Consider the following 21,215-nt stretch of genomic DNA (forward strand, 5'->3'; position numbering starts at 1 on the left):
TTTCACAAGCACACCGACGACACTTCCGATCCGAAAAGAACGATCCGAAAATCCACTACCACGCTACAAATGTCCTCAAAACTCAAGCACTTCCAACGCTAACTGGGCCAATAACCTATTGGAGTTGAGGTTACAGCGGAATGAAATGCCGAGTTTAATTAATTTACGAAATAAAACGGAACTTTATTAACAACGATGTTAACTCTACGAATTCACTTTCACTTTTGCTTTTTGCTTTTGGCGCGTGATGCGCAATGATGCTGCTGTTGCTAAAGACCTACAACAGAGAGAGGCGCAACATAAAGATGTCACCTTAAAGAGGTGCAGAGTGGCATGCTCGTTGTCTATATCAACAAATCTGGAAAGCGTGTGCAAGTTTCTTTGAGGAAAACTAAAACAAACTTTGTATGATCAGCGTATGCAAGTGTTCGTGTGTTCAAATGTCACTAAGCTCTATAGAAGCATATATAGCACAATAGTTAACTGATTGCTAAGCTGAATAATCCACCATTTTCCTCACAGCCTTTAAACGCTTCTGATAAACTGGACATTCTGAACTCCAAGCGGAATGATTAATATTTAACAGCTCGTCATATGGCAACTTCCTCTGCTTATTTTTGAGTTCGCAGTTGATACATTTCTCAAATGTGGCATCACATTCCTGAACAGCGTGATCTCCAGCGTACAGGGGACAGAAGTAGGATTCACACAAGTAGTAGCTTTGTGACCATACCTTGAGCATTTAAAGCACCGATAAACGTTTACATTTTCAGTAACTTGACACCTTTCCTAACGAATATTCACACGCTGTCGTTTGATCAGTGTTTCGAATGTCTGAGCGTCAGTCTCTAGAACAGCAATGAATGGAAATTGTTTCCATTTTTCGATTTTGCGCATGTGAATTAATGTCACATCAGATGAATCTGGCAATCCATTTTGCTTCTTCAGAGCGGATACAAATTCTGAGGCATCTAGATTCTCGGACAAGCCAATGACTTTTAATCTGGGTTTGAGAGGCTTGAGTATGGAAACTTTATAGTCATCCGATAAAATATCAACAGCTGCGCTTACAAGTTTTTGAAACAAGTAAACTGGGTACTCATAGTACGAATAGGGGAGGAGTTCAAAATACCTGCTACGATATCGACAAAAGATATTTCTTGAGTAGATACATTCGAAATTAAAAGATTCGAATGGCTACCCGGCGGATTAAAATTAGTTTGTGAATGAGCATGATTATGATCTTCCTGATGGGTATGATACTAAATCAAGCGATCGTTAACTGAAAAATGAGCATTAGTCAAAACTTTAACAGGGAAATTCCGGAAACGACCGTTATCTTAACGGACATTATTGTTCATCTGCCTGGCACGAGCCTCGACGACTCGCCTATGCGAAGGGCAAGCCCAAAAATTGGACTTATGATTGCCCCGCAATTTGCGAATATGAACTTATCGATATCTTTCTGGTCAGACATCCTTGGCGTGAGATGAACCTCCGCAAATCATGCATTTAGCATCCAAGCGGCAATGTTTTGTACCATGACTCCACTTTTGGCACCGACGGCACTGAGTGGGGTTGTGGTAGGGACGTTCCGATATTGCAAAGTATCGATATTTGATTCAATGCGATTATCGAATCAAAGTATCGATACCACAGATATATTGAATCAAAGTATCGATATATCGGATTATCATACGATATATTTGCATGAAGAAAAATTGCTAAATCGCTTAGTGACCTACCGTTTAACTTCGTAGGATCCGAAAAAAAATCTTTGAGCACTCATGATTATTGGTATTTTGACCGATATGGACATAAACATCTTCTGTTAAGATACATTTGTAGTACAATTCGAATGGTAACTGCTTTTATAAATACAAAAAAATAAATTATGAATTGAGAAAACCCTTCAATTGTTTTCCTTATTTAATGTACGATATATCGGAAGAAAATATCGATATCACTGATATATTGAATAGGAAATATCGATACCAAAATATCGAATATCGAAAGCAAAATATCGATACTCCGATATATCGGAAGTATCGGAACGTCCCTAGGTTGTGGTAATTTCCTCCAGGTTTCTGGAAATGATCCCATGTCACTCGGACATCGAACATAAGTCTTGCTTTTTCTAAAGCCCTTTCCAAACAATGCCAGATTGGGTTCTCTTTTTCATAATGATTACTTGGACTGGGGAAAATCCAAGTGAATCATTTATTCCATTTTTGATATCTTGAGGTGACTTATAGCCACTTGAGAGACGTTTCAAAACCGACTTTGAACAAACGTTCAGTTTTGTCGTCATAAGTTGAAAAAAAATGGCTTCTTCTCTTGAAGTTTTTTGAGAAGAAGTTCGCGATGTCTAAGAGTTTCCGGCGCAACAGTCTCCTTCCTTTGCGATTAGGAAGAAAACCTTAATGCTCCTAAAGGAGCTTAAGATCTTCTGCATAATTCTTCCAAATTCGGAACAACTCACCACGGTTGGCGGCACTCTTTGTTTCCTCACTTGAATCAAAAAAGAAAGCGTGATTTTGGGAACACGTCGTTTCTTCCATATCACCCCCAACGAAATTTTTTTTTTCGGGCCTAACAAAAATTAAAGATAAGAATCCTTACAAAGATCGAAAAAGGATCACCAGGTATGGAAAGTATCATTGAGAAGCAGTGTTTTGTAGTTATAGATAGTCTTATATATTCGTTCATTAGAATGAATTTGTGTTCACACAGCAGGAGAGTACGATGCGCACTCAAGTTATAGATTACAGTCAACCCACCATAACATTAGTTGGTTTTCATGGCTACAACAATAGTCCTTGGTATCGTAGTTCCACTGATTTTGCGATTTTCAAATGGGTATCTTCCTACAGTTTACTGTACATATAGTTGACGTGACATTGGTCGTATGTGCTAGTCCTATGTGTGTTCAGAACCTATATGTATCTTACAAAACGAGGCCATTAATTCTTAATTGATTTTTTGCTCATTGACGTGACCAATAGTTCAATACTGTGGTGATTAACTATGTATCGGAGACTGAGTGTTGATCATGTGAAAAATTTCCACTCTCGATATCAGTTAATATGGAGCAGCTAGAGCGTGAAACCGTAAAGTTTTGGAATTATTATGGCGATATTTTAAATGACGCCTGTAAATCATGCACAGGAAAGTTTAACGTCGGATAATTTTTGTTAATTGATTCTCAATTCTAGCTTTCACGAATATAACGGGTATCTATACAGTTTGCTTGCTAATTGGGAATCTAATTCACCACCTCCCGATTTCGGAAATTTTATCCGGTATACCGTACATAGTGATAAGGCTAGAAGACATTGGTCAATCCAATTCGACGCACAATACTCTGCTAACCAGCATTGAATCTGGATGTAACACTTTTATCGTGCAGCATTACGTGGTATTGGACTTTTTGAACATCTTTCTGGAGATACATGACCAAGCTAACTACAGAAACCCCAACAAATATGTGATACTATTGATGGAAGACCGTGGTTCGGAGGGATTACTGGACTCCATGCGAAAGCATCCTAGCATATGGGAAATCATGAATCTACTAATTTTACTGCCATCTGATGAACGACCGTTGGTTGAACTACTAAGCCATCGCTTTGTTGACACCAAAAAAGGTTTTGAATGGAATTTGGTGGATCGTTACCACACTCAAAGGCGTTCGTTTGAATTTGAGTCTGAGCTATTTCCTGATAAAACGCTCAATTTGCGGGGAAGGCCGATACGCTTGGCAACTTTCAATATTAATCCCCATATTTTCCTATCTAGCGATGACGCTAGGAATACGGAAATTCGACTGGGGAATCAATCCTACTCAATGGATGGACTGCATGGTATTCTACTGGTGGATTTTTGCCGAAGACGCAATTGTACGGTTGATCTAGTTGTCGGTAAGTTTAAATTTATATGTGCACTTTAGGGCTGTGACGGTATCGATAAATACGATAATATCGATAATTATCGAATAGGGTCAGCTTGATTCGTTTAAAGTTACAATATTTTCTATAATACCACGAACTCAATCAACCACGTCATTCACATCAAGAGCGAGGTAGTGCTAGCTGTAACAATTTTTGCTAACAATTTGGATTGACGATGGATTAGTGATTTGAAAATATTGAAGCTCTGAGCAATGCTTTTAGATCAAGCCATGAGCATTGCTATATTTGAACGTTTTATCAATTTTGAGTACCTGGTTCTTGAACTGTTGGTTTTCGACGTGAAAATAGCAGCTATCCGAGAAAAACTCTGGCCCAAAACCAGAGAACGTGAATTCCGAGCGATGGATTCCATCGCCAACTCTTCATTCAAGTACCACATCTGCTAAAGTGGCAGCGACAGAGCGGATCGTAGAGTTGGCTGGGAATGGGAAGCTGATAAAGCAAGCGTTTTCCGTAGCCGTTCCGTTATTATTGCGTTTGGGCCGGTGGAAATCAGTAAGGCGCCGTCCACAAACTTACATAACGCTGGAGTTTTCAATACAAAATGCGATTGGGGTAGGGCGAAATTTGTTGAAAATTTTTAATTTTGAAATGGCCACTGCCTAAGCGATCAAATCTGTGTGCTGAGAATGAAGGACAAGTTCTTCTACTCAGCATATTTTTTACGAAGTTGTGGTCTGCAGAAAAGCTGTTCAGAAGCCTCATGGCGTTCACAAAGTGAAATTTTGAATGTACAATTTTGCCGCTACGTAGTATTAGTGTGCATGTAAATTTAGTGCACAGACCACGTGCAGAAAGACATTTTTCAGATGTTATAGATGTCCGGACCTTTCGAAGCCCTTTTCATTATCTTTTCTGGATGTAGCGTCACGAGTCTCAGAATTTACAAAACGTTGCGCTTCACTATCGACTGCTTGTCGATCGATGGGGAAGTTGCACAGTACTGCTAGCAGCTAAACGAGCAGTTGGATCAACGTACTAACGTTTCTGGAGAAGTCAACTGCCTGTGGCACCATATCCATGATGATGTGACTAAAACGGCACGGAATGCTATTGGCACTAATCAATGAATGCGTAACGACTGGTCCAATTAGTGCCAGAGTGTGACATAAATGAAGAATTTCGCTTGAATCCGTATGTTTGTGGCCAGTAGTCTACAGATTAGAGAGTAGCGAGAGCTAAAGAAAATGTGTTCGCCGCAGAAAGAAAAGGCAGCAAGAAAAAGTGTGCTAGCTGAATCACAATATAGCATGAACCGTAACGATATGCGGAGATTTTATGCAACGGTCAAAGACGCGCGTACTAGTGCCCGCCATGTGCAATGATCGAAAGTTTGAATGAATGAAGGGAGTTTTGTTAACCAAAAAAAATGGCGGTTACAGCCAGGTTCTTCTCTCTGGCTAGATCAGAGTCTGCTTCTCAGTTGAGTGTCCTCATACTGTGGACCTACCAATCATAGGAGAGGTTAGACAGAAGAGCTCTGAGGATGCTGGGAAGGACGAGATCCCGGTCGAGCTTCTCCATCGCGGAAGTGAGCAGTTTTACCAATCGATCCATCGAATACTTCTGAAGGTATGGGAGGACGAAGTAATGCCTACCGGTTGGTCGGATAGCGTCATACACCCAATCTACAAGTCAGGACATAGACTGCTGAATTCGGCGTACAAAATATTGTCACGCATCCGGTTTAACAGCCTGAGACCGCTCGAGGAGTCCTTTGTCGGCGAATACTTGGCTGATTTTCGTGAGAGTCGCTCGACAATGGACCAGATGTTTACATTGCGAATGATCTTTGATAAATTTCGGGAGTATAACTTGCAGACTCACCATCTGTTTATTGATTTCGAATTCAGTAAAAAAATAGGCTATAGCAGAAATGTCTGGACATCGGTTTCCAGCGAAACTAATTAGGCTAATACGTGCATTGCAGGATGGTTCGAAATTAAGTGTTTGGATTGCAAAAATGTCAACCTCGTTTGTGACGCTAAGTAGACGGATTAAGGCACGTATTGTATACTATAATTTAGGGTTGCTTCTTCAATATCAATACATCAATAGTGAAAGACGATCACTGGTCGACGTCCACTACAAAAGATAGATCATATCAGTTTATTCTCCCGTGTAACTTTACAAGCATGCATTTTGACGTGGAAGGTTGGTACTTGAACAATCTGAATTCACGATCTGTCAAAAGACAGGTTGCACTGAACCTAAAGATCTACAGCAAGGAGAGGCACTTTCAAATTTAATATTCAACATTGCAGTCGAGTGTACTATTAGGAGCTCTGACGTGCACAGAAACGACACAATCATCACCCGATCGCAAATGCTCCTCAGCTTTACGGACATTATCGACGTCATTCTAATCGATCGCAGGTCAGTAGTGGAGGAGGCCTTCGTGCCTTTGGAGAGGGAGACAGCGAGGATATCTTTGATCCATAATTCTACCAAAATGAAGTACATGGATGCAGGTAGAGATAGAGGTAGGCCTAGTGATAATAGTGATGAGGTAGTGTTTGATGGGGATGCACTGCCGTTATACGCATAATTGTCCCATGTTCCAAAATATGCAATCGAGAAAAACGCGTTTAAAGATTTTAACACATTTAGGCCTCGTATTGACCAGGTGTGTGGTATATTAAATTAAAATCTTTACAGTAGTATAAAAAGTAAGAGGTTGTTTCCGAGATACGACCGCCAAGTTGACGTTGGATAACGTTAGCTTCTTCTATTTACTGATTTAGGACCGTCACGAACTTATGAAAGATTTACCTGGAAATCTAAAAATCTAATCAATTTTCAAACTATTTGTTGCATGTCAATTCTGATCTATTATGGATATTGAGTGTTATTATTTGGTTGGTTCGGTTAACACTTCAACACCGATAGAACTGGTCGATGGAAGAAGAAGCATGGGCGGTAACTTTTGCTCTCCAAATAAACAGAGAAAGAGTTTTGGGTGATCTGTTTGTAGTATGAAAATGATGTCCGTAATAGGGAATGCATCACCAAACTCGCAACTAATCAATGATCATGACTGCGATAATTGACAAGAAAATTATGAATGAAATGGATCACTTGGGAAATGCGACCGTTCCTTATGAATAATCCCAGAGATAATCATATTCTTTAGTCCTTACATTTAATAGATGGAAATAATATCCTTAGGGGCCATCCATTTATTACATAAAGGTTCATGGGGGGAGGGGGTTTCAGATTTCTCACGCGCCATACAATTTATATTTTAATTTATTTTTATTTCTATACAAAAATCAGAGGGGGCTGTGTACAAGACCCGATTGCATGACGTTAACTACGCTGCGTCCTCGGAAACAGCCTCAAATTGCCGTAATAAATCAATTATTGTATGATGGAATGAGATGAATTAGGATATTATAGCAAGTATGTGGTAAACACATTAGGGAATATTATACAAATAACTCTTTAAAACACATTTGTTGGCTCTCAAAAGGGCCGATTGAGTTGTTGAATTTGCGTAACACGGACACATTTTGACGGCGCACTGGTTTCAATCCTCCTCGCCCGATGAGATTTGCGATGCGCATGACGATGTGCGCTTCAACAAGCGGCTTTGGTCGATTTTCTTCAGTCATCTCGTACAACAGCTTGCCTCTGGTGGCGAGGAGCTGAGCAGGTTTGGAGAAGCTCTTACCAGCTTGAAAGCGAAAACAGAATGAAACCAGATTCAACGAAGGAGGGATGCTTTATACCCTTAGAATAGCAGATGATGCTCCTCCTTTCATATTCTTCGTTTTCTTATCTGGGAAATAGGCTATATGAAACTGATGTCTGGGTAAGGGATGTACAGATTAGCATTATGCTGTTATTGCAACCCGACGGCACTGCAGCAGCATCCTCGGAAACAGCTCCAAATTGCCGTATTGTCAATTATTCGTAATAAATCAATTATTGTATGATACTATGAGATGAATTAAGAGATTATAGCAAGTATGTGGTAAACACATTAGGGAATATTATACAAATAACTCTTTAAAACACATTTGTTGGCTCTCAAAAGGGCCGATTGAGTTGTTGAATTTGCGTAACACGGACACATTTTGACGGCGCACTGGTTTCAATCTGCCTCGCCCGATGAGATTTGCGGTGCGGATGACGATGTGCGCTTCAACAAGCGGCTTTGGTCGATTTTCTTCAGCCATCTCGTACAAATTAGGGAATATTACACGGACGGTAACGGCTGTGCCGCTCGATCTAATGAACCAGAATGACCGCGCTAGCCTCCCGCATGGCAATGACAGCGGAGCACTGGCTGGTAGCGACGATTTCTGGCCGAAAACGATTATGCTGGCTGGTGCACTCAAATGAGCGGCTTCAGTTGCTGCGGCTCCGAAATGCGTGGTTCTTCGGTTCTAATGCGTGTTGTATTCGCGTCCTATTGAAAACTGAACTGAGGACGCGAATGACTCTCGAAATTTGCTCGCCGACCGTGTTCACAGTCTGACGGCAAAAAGAAGAATGAGGGAAGAAGCAGGGTGCGGTGCGCTTTTATAGTGGGAAGCGGAACCGAAAAATGTGCTTGAACGTGATTGGTTAGATAAGAAAGGGGTCAACGTTTTACGATATTTCAATAGTTTGTTGCTAATAATCAATAGTGTCCTCCATTTGAATCGACGCGTAGATAAATTTCCAATCGATTCATGGATAAATATTGAAAATCTATCAATAAATGACTGAGTTATTAGCGGTCAAAACCTGACCATTTTTCGTTACATGCTCAATTTTTCGTTTTTCTGAATTGTACCCCCATATGTTGCCGTAAGACGTTATCCAACGTCAAAAATATCGCGTTCATTAGAGTCAAGAGTTTGTGCTGTGGGAAAAATGTAATTTTAGCTACGAAATTCATAGTGGGACTGTTATGCCTAGAAATACGGGGTTTTTGGTGAATTTCTAGGCATAACAGTCCCACAGATAGTAGTGGTCAATTATGTGCTAAGCATACTGCTGTAGATGACCGCGTTCCTATGTATATATTGTACCGAATGTAGAGGACGTATATCCTCAAGACTATGTTAAGGCACCTAATGAAAGCTCAAGTGACATGTGCCAAACGGAGCCACGGAAGGGAAGTGAAGAAAGAGCGAATGAGTAAGTCAGAGAGTTTATATGATGTAATAAATTCCTATATCGACACTTCCAGCTGCAGGCTTGACAGAAACTCATCGGAGAATTCAAGGTTATTTAGCGGAGTAAATATTCATCTCAAAATTCAAGACACAAATATTCACCCGATTTTACATTTCTTTGGACTTGGTTTACAAAATCATCGCAAATTAAGTTTAAGAACCGCCTACATATTTGCCACCTGCACCAAAGAACCAGTTATCCAGAATAACCAGCTCATCCAAAACCTCTTAAACTATTCTAATAAGTTTTTTAGTGTTAGTTCAAGAAACAGTCAGTGCTGAAAGAAGAACATCTTAAATGTAAGTAGTTGTTCGCTTCTATGCTAGCGGTGATAGCCACTAGCAGATTCTTTGGCATCGCATTTGTATTTAGCTTTTGACAGTAACTAAAATGGTTTAAGATTATTTCGTCCTTCTGCTGGATCAGGTTGCTTCGATTCCTCGAATCGTACTAAGTAATATATGTCATAGTTCTGACATCAACTAGTCTTGGCCTCTTCTTTTCACAACGGAGAAACAGTGTGCTTCTTTGACGTAAGTGTTCTCCGAGTCGTTTATTGCTATACGCAAGGAACGGTATTCGGGTTAAAGTCCCTCTCATCAAACAACAACAACAACAGCAAGGAACGGTGCAGTGTTCAGTTCACATGTTGTAATCTTAATTTTTAAGGAGAATGACATCTTACCTAAGTTAACCCTTCAGCTAAAAAGTATGTTTTGAATAAAACGTATTATAAGCTTTAATTCCAATAACTATGAAAAATATGTCTCTTTTGAAAGAACAGTCTACGATCAAAAGAAGGAAAAATCTCTTATGAAAATTTAATTTAATATAATAATTTCATCAGTACAACTACAAAGAACTGCCGATGATTTAAAGAAGGAAAAAATCCCAATTAAAATATAAGCTAAACTACTGCCGATAGTAATAGAACCAGTATAACTCGAAAGAATAGCCTATGTTTTAAAGATGGAAAAATTTCTGATGAAGTCATTAAAAACACTTGAAACCTTATTACACAGTTGGTATGCCAGTGACGAATCAGTCATCACCTCAGAGTCTTGACGCGATGTGTGGAGTTCACAACTTCGTCCTGAATTAAAGGTTCGATGTTATAATTCTCTTGGAGCTCTTATATAGTGACAAACATGATGTCCTGTCACATCATAAAAATCAACAAATTAATAAGCTCATCAGTTATTGGGCCACACTTATGAATCCTACACATCAGCGTTATAGCAATTTGATTTTTTTGTTCATGATTCGGCCAAACGGCATTCGGCCAAATGACCCTTTCGGCCAAATGGCATTCGGCCAAATGGCGTTCGGCCAAATGGCCGGACACCGAATTTTGCATTGAATGACTCCATAAAGTCCTACAGAAATCAGTTCTCCTTATAGTTTTATGGCAATCCTTGATGAACTGCAACCTACAACTAAGCAAACAGTTTGTTATAAGAAACCTGTGAGAACTCCTCCCAAAACGCTTTTGAGGATTTTTCCAGAAATTCCATTTTTTTAGGGATTGAAGAATCTGCCTAGATCGAAGAATAATATACCGTAAGGACGCCACTCACCGCTCATGACATTTTTTTTCGTAAACTGAAGAAAATTCTGCGACAAAAATTGCCAACTTGTATTAACATATCAAAAATGACTATGCTATAGTACAATTCATTTAATTTAATTTTCAGTATTGTCTGGCAAAAATAATGTTATGCTGTTTAAGGTGGTAAACGTGAGTTCAATATTGGTTTTATTATGGCGGAGCGACAAATGTTTCAGAAACATTAAAAAACAGATTTTTGACAGAATTAAATGTGTTGAAATGCTGTTAAATGATCGGTGGATGGCGTCCTTACGGTACACAAAACCAGGAATTTCACTGAGAATATCTCCAAACTTTGCCTTAGGCGAGGATACCACATGAAATAATCCAAGAATTTTCCAGTAATTTACCCTAAGTAGTTTTAAGATATTATTCAAGCAATTTTTCCAGGAATGTTTATGGGGCTTCTTCAAAAAAAAAACATGCAAAATTATTGACAAAATTATAAGTTCTTGCTTCTAGAGACCGGGAATACCTTTGCATCTCAACAATCACCACGGGAAGAGTATTATTTTTTAGTTTAGAACGAAAAAAACCGGGTGTCACCTTCAATCGGTGATGCGATCCATGGATAAGGAGGAAATGGAAACAAGAATACTGCCTAGGAAACATTTGAAAATAGTTCAGACGTTTTTCCAAGACTTCATCCAATGCTTCTTACCTTTTTTTTTCTATAATAACAGTAATAATATGTCTTTGACTCTTGAAAAATACTACCGAAATTAATTAAAAATAAAATATAAGACATTACTTCTTGCATTTCATGGATTTCTTGTAAGAATATTCTCACAAAAAATCCTTGATGTGTCTTTGGAGAACTATCTGAGACATTTTTAGGAGAAACCCCTTAAGAATCTCCTGGCTTTACTTTTCGTGATATTTTGGAATGCTAATGACAGCTCCCAACAGCTCCTAAGACCTCCTAAGAGCCTAAGACAAAAAAAAATAGATGTATTTAGTTTAAAAAAAAACCTCCATTTCTTTTAGAAATTCCTCCATCTAGATTATTGGAGAATTCATGATTTTAGAACATAAATGCCAGAGTTCCAGACAAATACTAATGACGAATTCCATCCAGAATGAGTCGAAAAAATAGTCTTCGATTTGGATTAAATTTTGCACATGTTTTTGGTATGGTAAAATAAGTGTTTTCCATAGAAAAAATGATCATTTTGACTCAAGTAGAACTTTTGAAAATGCCCTATAATTTTTTGCATGCAGCTTATATGGAAAATTCTAACTCCGAAATTGTTGATTTTAGAGAAAAATGTTCTATGAAGAAGTTGTAGTGAACCGTTTGTACTATAAAAAAAATACACTGAAAAAATATTTCATTTATTTTCATAAAAAATGAAAAATAAAACTTAAATTTTAAATTACACAGAAATCCCATTCTAATTATTTTTAAATTTTCACCATAGAATCTTGATAGTAAACAGATGTTTGGGACAAAGTTTCATGATGGAGAAAAAAGTTTTTTCCAAGAACAACTGTTGGTCAATTTTCAAAATTTGTTTTTTTTTTGTCGAAATATATAGTTCTAATGATACAGTAAGCATCATGAAATGATTCTAAACCATAATGATTATATGAATTATTTCTCTAGAAGTACAGTCAGCCCTTCATGAGTCGATGCTCCACTACTCATTTTTCAATTTTTCCTGAAAAAACATACATTTTTTTTCAGTGTGTAATTTCTTCATAAAACATTTTTCTCTAAAATCAACAGTTTCGTAGTTAGAATTTTCCAAATAAGCTGCATGCAAAAAATTATAGGCCATTTTCAAAAGCTGCAACAAATGTTAGTATGATTTTTATGAACAAATGCCTTACTTTTTAAGATTTACATTTGCTGGAATACATTATTGGAGCTGAAGAAGACATTTGTAGGTTTTTAACGGATTCTTAGAGCAATACTTCATAAATCTATTTTAGGGATGCCTATTAAAATTGTTGGTGATTATGATTTCTACCAGTAGAATGTTTATGCAAAAAAATGTAGGGGATGAGTATAGAGATCGTGTTTGCTTTAAATGCGTAAATGAACTTCTAAGGTCACTCCTCTTCCCTTTATCCCCTCATGGAAATCCTTGAGACACCCATGATCGATATACAGTCATCTCTCCCTTACTCGATATTGAAGGGACCATCGAGTTAGGGAGGTATCGAGTAACAGAACACAAAACCAATGCAACTGCGATCCAAGAGACCATCGAGTTAGCCATGAAAACCAACTTTTACTATGGTTCTCTAACTCGATATCGAGATACGGAATATTGAGTAAGGGAGAGTTAACTGTAGATAATATCGATAAACAGTAAATCGTCACAGCCCTGGTGAACATCAAATAGGAGATTCCTAATTTATTATCATTGTAGATTCAAAAAACATGTGGGGTGTAATCCATCCGAATCGGACGGGAAACGGAATTATTGGAAACTTGGTCGAACGTCGTGCAGATATCGGACTAGGAGCTATTAGTAGTTGGTACCACTGCTACTCGTTTCTGACCTTCTCATCCCCTGTTCAACGAGGTGGTGTAACCTGTCTCACTCCAAAACCAAAGTGAGTCGAAATCATCTTGATAATTGTAATCGTGACTAAATATCATATCTTTTAGTCTTCTCCCACGATGGAAAATCGTCGCAATGGTGTTTTTGACATCGGTCTATCTGATCATTTTTGGGACATTCATGTGCAGTGTAATCATTTATACCATTATTTTCCAGTGTTCTAGGAAAAAACCTTTGGAGAATAGCGTCGTATGGAATGCGTTCAACGTATTCGCCGTATTTCTTCTCCAATCTACCAACAACATCCGTAACCGTTCAGTTTCCGAAACCGTTCTATCCGTGGCATTACTCTTATTTAGCTTAAACATAGCTGCCATTTACTCTGGGAAATATGCGAGTCTACGAACTATTCCTTTGTATGAAAAGGAAGTTAATTCATTGGAAGATTTGGCTGAAAGCGGTATACCGTGGTTACAAGCCCATGAAGCGTGGACTTACTCATTGCTGTTATCGAAAAATGTACTTTTAATTGTGATTCTTAGCGAACACAGATTATCTTAAATATATTACATCTTTCAGCCAGCGGTGATGAAGTTGGTTTCCCACTTTAAAGTCTACCCAGCTCCCAAGTTGCACCAGATAGCGGATCAGGGAGGTTCGGCGTTCGCAATGGGACGGCTTCACAACGGGCACCTGATGCTAGGCGATTGGATCAATTCGGGTAATATTCACAACTATCAGCTCATGAGAGGCGATCTGTACTACGAACACGAAGTGGCGATGGCAACCAAAACGTGGCCACTGATCGAGAAGTTTAATGAATTGCTGCACCTGACCGCTAGTGGATTGCTGTTGCGTGTTCAAGAGCTCCGGATAATGTATCAGCATAATGACTATTACGTGCAAACGGGTGCTTTGAGTTCACATGAACGTGAACCTTATCAACCGAAGGCCCTGGCAGTGGAGGACGTTTTTGGGGGATTGATTGTTCTAGGCTGTGGGTCACTTTGTGCTGGAGTGACGTTCGTGATAGAAGTTTGGTTATATAATTCTCAAAAACAAGTGTCAACTACAAATTAAAATCTTCATTAGACCGTTTATGGCAGAATACAAGTCGGGGTTTACTAAATTTATGATCATCATAAAGAATTTCAGAATAAATAAATAAAGATCATAATATCAAATAAAGTAGTTGATACAGAATTGATATAAAGATGCGATGATGATGATAATGTATTTTTCTGCCATACAATTTTCATCAAAATTTAAGATTTATGTAGAAATAGGGCAAATAGAGTAGGAGATTGGTCCAATCGATATATGTTAATTCCTTAGGGTTATTTTTCAATGTAAAATGTATGAACTTCATACAATTATTATGGCGTGGTAAAATCGAATACAAAACTGTGCTAAAATCGAGAGAGTTATTAAAACTAGGATATTAAATATTAAAACGAGCAGTGATAAAAACGAGAAACTACTGTATTACAATTCCCATATCTTCTTATCATTCTTTTTTTTTTTGTGTAGATCTGTTTCTCAGCAAAGTGTTATTATGAGCACTTCCACATCTAAACCTCGAATTTCAAGAGCACAAATCTAGAGAACCAAACAACCGTTCGGGCTGAAAATTTTATCGATTGGTCACCAATCCATCGATCTTTCAGTTAAATCGATTGTCTGGTTCTCTAGGCTTGTGCTTTGGAAAATTCGATTTTTGGTTTCGTTACATCTTCACTGTAACTGAGTTTTTTTTTTTGCTTTTTGACCATTTTTTGCATGTGTATATCGTGCGGCAGGTACGATAATACTCTGTGCCATGAGGAGTAGAGAAAATTTCCAACCCGAAAAGATCCTCCACCGGTAGAATTTTAACACACGATTGCTTGGTATTGCTGAATAGCTGCCCGATCACCACTACCGTTCTGATTCAAATTCCAGACAGAATCATTCATTTTATTGCGGCGGTGATTTTGAAAATCGTTGCTAGGTGTGCTTTGATTGTTTTGTTTTGTGGAGCACATTTAGTCAAGATTTGCATATGCTTTTATACGCCTTAAGTATGAATCACATTCGGACTTCATGCCCAGCGATTAGTGTCGTCAGGCAGTAAGCACATCAATTTTCAATTTTCAATTTTCAATTATCAATTTTCAATCTTCAATTTTCAATTTTCAATTTTCAATTTTCAATTTTCAATTTTCAATTTTCAATTTTCAATTTTCAATTTTCAATTTTCAATTTTCAATTTTCAATTTTCAATTTTCAATTTTCAATTTTCAATTTTCAATTTTCAATTTTCAATTTTCAATTTTCAATTTTCAATTTTCAATTTTCAATTTTCAATTTTCAATTTTCAATTTTCAATTTTCAATTTTCAATTTTCAATTTTCAATTTTCAATTTTCAATTTTCAATTTTCAATTTTCAATTTTCAATTTTCAATTTTCAATTTTCAATTTTCAATTTTCAATTTTCAATTTTCAATTTTCAATTTTCAATTTTCAATTTTCAATTTTCAATTTTCAATTTTCAATTTTCAATTTTCAATTTTCAATTTTCAATTTTCAATTTTCAATTTTCAATTTTCAATTTTCAATTTTCAATTTTCAATTTTCAATTTTCAATTTTCAATTTTCAATTTTCAATTTTCAATTTTCAATTTTCAATTTTCAATTTTCAATTTTCAATTTTCAATTTTCAATTTTCAATTTTCAATTTTCAATTTTCAATTTTCAATTTTCAATTTTCAATTTTCAATTTTCAATTTTCAATTTTCAATTTTCAATTTTCAATTTTCAATTTTCAATTTTCAATTTTCAATTTTCAATTTTCAATTTTCAATTTTCAATTTTCAATTTTCAATTTTCAATTTTCAATTTTCAATTTTCAATTTTCAATTTTCAATTTTCAATTTTCAATTTTCAATTTTTGGGTGGTAAATGCCTGGACAATGCGTACCATTGGTACTTCGCGTACCTGCAGGTATAAAATAGATCCCATTTGTGGTCATCATCAGTACAGGGAGCATACACGCAGAAAATTCTTGCACGATTGACATAACTTTTCCGATAGTTGTTTTAACATGCCTGGATACGATTGTTACAAGCATATTATCGGTGCTTTTAAACTGACAGTATGGTTTGCCCAATCCCTTTTGCTTTTGTTTCTGTCTTCCATCACATGAATATTTCAATTATATTATTGTTGAATCAGCTTTCCGTACATTATTACCTTGAAACGTTATGACCTGTACCGCAAAAAACCGCTGATTACCAACAAGCGATGTTGGAGTAGATGTAAGCTGATGGGCTCTCACTCACAAGATAGTAGTTTGTATTCCTGCTCCCATATTTATTTACATTTTGTCGCATTTTTGCAATGTCGATAAAGAAGATTCGTGACGGTTTTGACAACACAACATCAACAATAATACCATTGACGTGATTGTATATTATTACTGAGTCAATCATATCTATAATTGATTCAATTGTTTTGTGTAGTTGAACCAGTCATACCAAATAGTTGAACCAACCATAGATACAGTTGAATCAATTTTAATGTATGGTTGACTGGAATTCAATGTAAAATATGATTGATCTACCAGCAAATATGATTGACTGGACAATTCTTTTTTCTCCGTGTACAATGTAAATCGGACCGGAACAATCGGCATAGACTCAGGCATCGAAAACGGAGTATCGATTAAAAACTCGGATCATGGAACTGTAAGTCTGTCAATTTCTTGGGAAGTACCCGCATTCTTTCCGAATTATTGAGGGTCCGCTAGTTCGACATCGTAGCGCTGCAGGAGGTTTGCTGGAAAGGGTCGACGGTACATACGTATAGGGATGGTTATACCATCTACCAGAGCTGCGGCAACAGACATGAGCTGGGCACAGCTTTTATCGTGATGGGCGAAATGCAGAGGCGCGTGATTGGGTGGTGGCCAAACGACAACAGAATGTGCAAGTTGACCCAGACAACCAGAATGTACATATAACGAAATTACCTTTTGCGTTATGCGATGCTTATGTGCGCAAAGTTTCACATATAACATGTTGCGAAAAGGCCTTATACGTACACAAGTGGAGACGATATACGTGCATATTTTATATGATGAAAACTAACATGTAATGCGAGTGTGTAGATTTTATTGCGAACTAGTCTGTACTCTTATGCGACTTAATTTATGATAACAAAATTGATTTGACAGCTGCTACGGATTGATCCGACTTACTTCGTACGAGTATACGGGAGGAAACAAAATGTACATATGAACTCATAAAATAGCGTTTTATGCGAGGAAACTCATCGATCAAACGATATCATCCACCATGTTGTGCGGGTGTGATGAAATTTGTGTAAATAAACGACTTTGTTCGTAAACTGTTATGCGAATGGGGAGGATCAAAGGCCGTTTCTTCAATATCAGCATAATCAACGTGCACAGCCCTCACCTAGCAAGTGACGATGACGATAAGGACGCTTTCTACGCGCAGCTGGAACGTGAATACGACGGCTGCCCAAGCCATGATGTCAAAATCGTTATCGGAGATCTCAACGCTCAGGTTGGCCAGGAGGAGGAATTTAGACCGATTATAGGAAAGTTCAGCGCTCACCAGCTTACGAACGAAAACGGCCTTAGACTGATTGATTTCGCCGCCTCCAAAAACATGGCCATACGTAGTACCTACTTCCAGCACAGCCTCCCGTATCGGTACACCTGAAGATCACCCCAACAAACTGAATCGCAACCACGTTTTGATAGATGGAAGACACTTCTCGGACATTATCGACGTCAGAACTTATCGCGGCGCAAACATCGATTCCCCAGTCAACATTTTGGTTGGTATAACTTTTGTTATACATCATTCTATATGAATCAATTCAATCGTATAGAATGCACGAAAAGGCTATATACCTACCAAAGTGGAGGCTATATGCGTACTTGCCACGACTTTTTCGGACTTTCTGCGATCAGATATACGATGCCACAAAATTTGGATGAAAATAAAAAAAAAAGATTCCAGCGAGTCTCGAACGCGGGACCTCTGGATCAGTAATCAGACACCTAACCACTGTACCGCCAAGGGTTGCATATCTAATGGGTGATTTTTTGCCAATATTAATACATGTTTCATGTACAGCGACACATAATTTGTTGTTCTATGAGGCCCATCGTCAGCAGATGCCAAATTTGGATGGCAATTTTTGCTAAGTTATTGCGATTTCATACGATGCTTTCTGGATTGATATATGATCTGTCAGTTTATATAACATAACGCGATTCTATGTTGCACTATTTACGACATGTTTTGTTGTCAACACAGATTGTCGTTTATGAATCGTATTGGGGATTTATATACAACTTGTCTTGACATTGATAACGCTTAATATGGCATCTTGTGTGATTCTGATTTTAGACGCATGAATATGTGATTTTGGATGCACATTCATTCTGGGTCGGACCACTACCTAGTGACGGTTAAAGTGCGCCAACGACTCTCCGTTGTGAACGACATTTGGTACCGACGCCCGTCACGGTACAATCTGGAACGACTCAAGCAACCCGAAGTCGCAACTGATTACGCGCAAAGCCTTGAAGCAGCGTTGCCGGAAGAGGGAGAGCTCACCGAAGCCCCTATTGAGGACCCCATTGGGTTCGTGGAAGCAAATCGACGGAACGGTTGGTTCGACGAGGAGTGTCAGACGGTTTTGGACGAGAAGAATGCAGCGCGGGCAATGATGCTGCAGCAAGGCACCCGTCAAAACGTGGAACGATACAAACAGAAGCGAAGACAGCAAACCCATCTATTCCGGGATAAAAAGCGCCGCCTGGAAGAGTTGGAGTGCGAAGAGATGGAGCAGTTGTATCGTTCTCAAGAAACGCGTAAGTTCTACAAGAAACTAAATGCATCCCGCAAATTCTTTGTGCCGCGAGCCGAAATGTGCCGGAATAAGGATGGAGGTATCTTGACGGACGAACGTGAGGTGATTGAAAGGTGGAAGCAGCACTACGATGAACATCTAAACGGCGCAGAGGAGGAAGATCAAGACAGCAGGAGAAATGGCTTCATCGGTACGGCGGATAAGGGAGACGTGCCAACTCCCACAATAGGTGAAGTTAAGGATGCTATCAAACAGCTCAAGAACATCAAAGCAGCTGGAAAGGATTGGAGCGGAACTTATTAAAATGGGCCCGGACAGGTTGGCCACTTGTCTGCACCGATTGATAGCCAGGATCTGGGATACAGAACAGCTACCGGAGGAGTGGAAGGAGGGAATAATATACCCAATATACAAAAAGGGTGACAAGTTAGAATGTGAGAACTATCGAGCGATCACCATTCTTAATGCAGCCTATAAAGTGATTTCCCAGATCATCTTCCGCCGTCTATCGCCACTGGCATGCAGATTTGTGGGAAGTTACACACCACCTATTCATCGATTTCAAAGCGGCCTATGATACCATCGACCGCGAAGAGCTATGGAAGATTATGGACGAGAATGGTTTTCCCGGAAAACTGACTAGACTGATCAAAGCAACGATGGATAGTGTACAGTGCTGTGTGAAGATATCGGGTGCATTATCGGACCCGTTTGAAACACGCAAAGGACTTCGACAAGGCGATGGTCTTTCCTGCCTTCTGTTCAATATTGCGCTAGGAGGTGTTATGAAACGGGCGGGCTTCAACATGCGGGGCACGATTTTCAATAAATCCAGCCAGTTCATTTGTTTCGCTGACGACGTGGACATTGTCGGAAAAACGTTCCAGGTGGTTGCTGAACAGTATACCAAGCTGAAACATGAAGCAGATCGGGTTGGATTGAATGTAAATACGTCGAAGACGAAATATCTGCTGGCTGGAGGAACCGAGCGTGGTGGACGAATTTGTCTACCTCGGATCATTGATAACGTCAGAAAACAACTGCTGCAGAGAAATTCGAAAACGTATCATTTCCGGAAGTCGTGCTTACTATGGACTCCACAAGACCTTGCGGTCTGGTAAACTTCACTTCCGTACTAAGTGTACCATGTACAAGACGCTGATAAGACCGGTAGTCCTCTATGGGCATGAGACGTGGACAATGCTCGAAGAGGACCTGCAAGCGCTAGGAGTTTTTGAACGACGTGTGCTTAGGACGATCTTCGGCGGAGTATGTGAGAACGGCGTATGGAGGAGAAGAATGAACCACGAGCTTGCGCAACTCTACGGTGAACCCAGTATCACGAAAGTCGTCAAAGCTGGAAGGGTACGATGGGCGGGACACATTTTGAGCATGCTGGACAACAATCCCGCAAAAATGGTGTTCACCTCGAACCCGACCTGTACAAGACGGGTGATCGAGAAACCGGAGGTTAGCAGCCATGGATCGAGTTAGCTGGCGTAACATTGAGACACAGGTCATGTCTTGAAGGACGTAGCGCCATCAAAAGTAAAGTAAGTAATACAAAAGTTTATGATTTCCATTAAAGTAAGTTATAGTCTGATCATCAACCGTATCGGCAATGATAAATATATTTTTTTCAGATTTGTATTGCACATATTTTTTGACCAAGCATAAGTTTTGTACAACAAAGTCACTCAGAAATAACGCGATTTGTGCAAAACTGATAAGAGAAGCTCCTAGAAATGTAACACGATCAATAAACAGGTAAATAAAAAATCGCTCTAAATTAAAAATCTGCCCTTGATAAGTGCAAGAATGAAATGTGTGAAAATTTTGTTTTTATCTGCACTAGCCTTGAAATGGCTGTATGGTAAAGTCGTCCCCATGGGACACTCTAAACTGACTAAGATTTTTATAGTTTGTTTTCAAGACTGACTTCTAAAAATCATATTTTTTTTCTCAAGTTTTTCTCAAGATGTTTCCTTTCCCAGAACCGAAAAAAAAACAAAAAAAAAATAAAAAAAAGCCTTAGAACTAGTTTTTTTTTTAATATTTTTTC

At 38.5% G+C, this 21,215-nt stretch overlaps 1 protein-coding gene across 1 annotated transcript; it reads left to right on the forward strand.

Annotated features, from left to right (window-relative positions):
• Positions 1 to 2,995: 2,995 nt before the first annotated feature.
• On the forward strand, positions 2,996 to 14,451 carry LOC5563636 (glutamate receptor ionotropic, kainate 5). The gene is made up of 5 exons (XM_001647858.2): positions 2,996 to 3,153; positions 3,216 to 3,920; positions 13,128 to 13,314; positions 13,370 to 13,781; positions 13,842 to 14,451. The coding sequence occupies exons 1-5, from the start codon at positions 3,087 to 3,089 to the stop codon at positions 14,340 to 14,342; spliced, it is 1,872 nt and encodes a 623-aa protein (XP_001647908.2). The 5' UTR covers positions 2,996 to 3,086; the 3' UTR covers positions 14,343 to 14,451.
• The last annotated feature ends 6,764 nt before the right edge of the window (positions 14,452 to 21,215 follow it).

Source organism: Aedes aegypti, chromosome 3, assembly GCF_002204515.2.
Source record: "Aedes aegypti strain LVP_AGWG chromosome 3, AaegL5.0 Primary Assembly, whole genome shotgun sequence".
Classification (NCBI taxonomy): Eukaryota; Metazoa; Arthropoda; class Insecta; order Diptera; family Culicidae; genus Aedes; species Aedes aegypti.

Coding starts and splice junctions, on each gene's coding strand:
- LOC5563636 (XM_001647858.2), top strand. CDS start 3,087: ATGGAGCAGCTAGAGCGTGAAACCGTAAAGTTTTGGAATTATTATGGC. Junction 13,315..13,369: donor TGTCTCACTCCAAAACCAAA/GTGAGTCGAAAT, acceptor CATATCTTTTAG/TCTTCTCCCACGATGGAAAA. Junction 13,782..13,841: donor CATTGCTGTTATCGAAAAAT/GTACTTTTAATT, acceptor TACATCTTTCAG/CCAGCGGTGATGAAGTTGGT.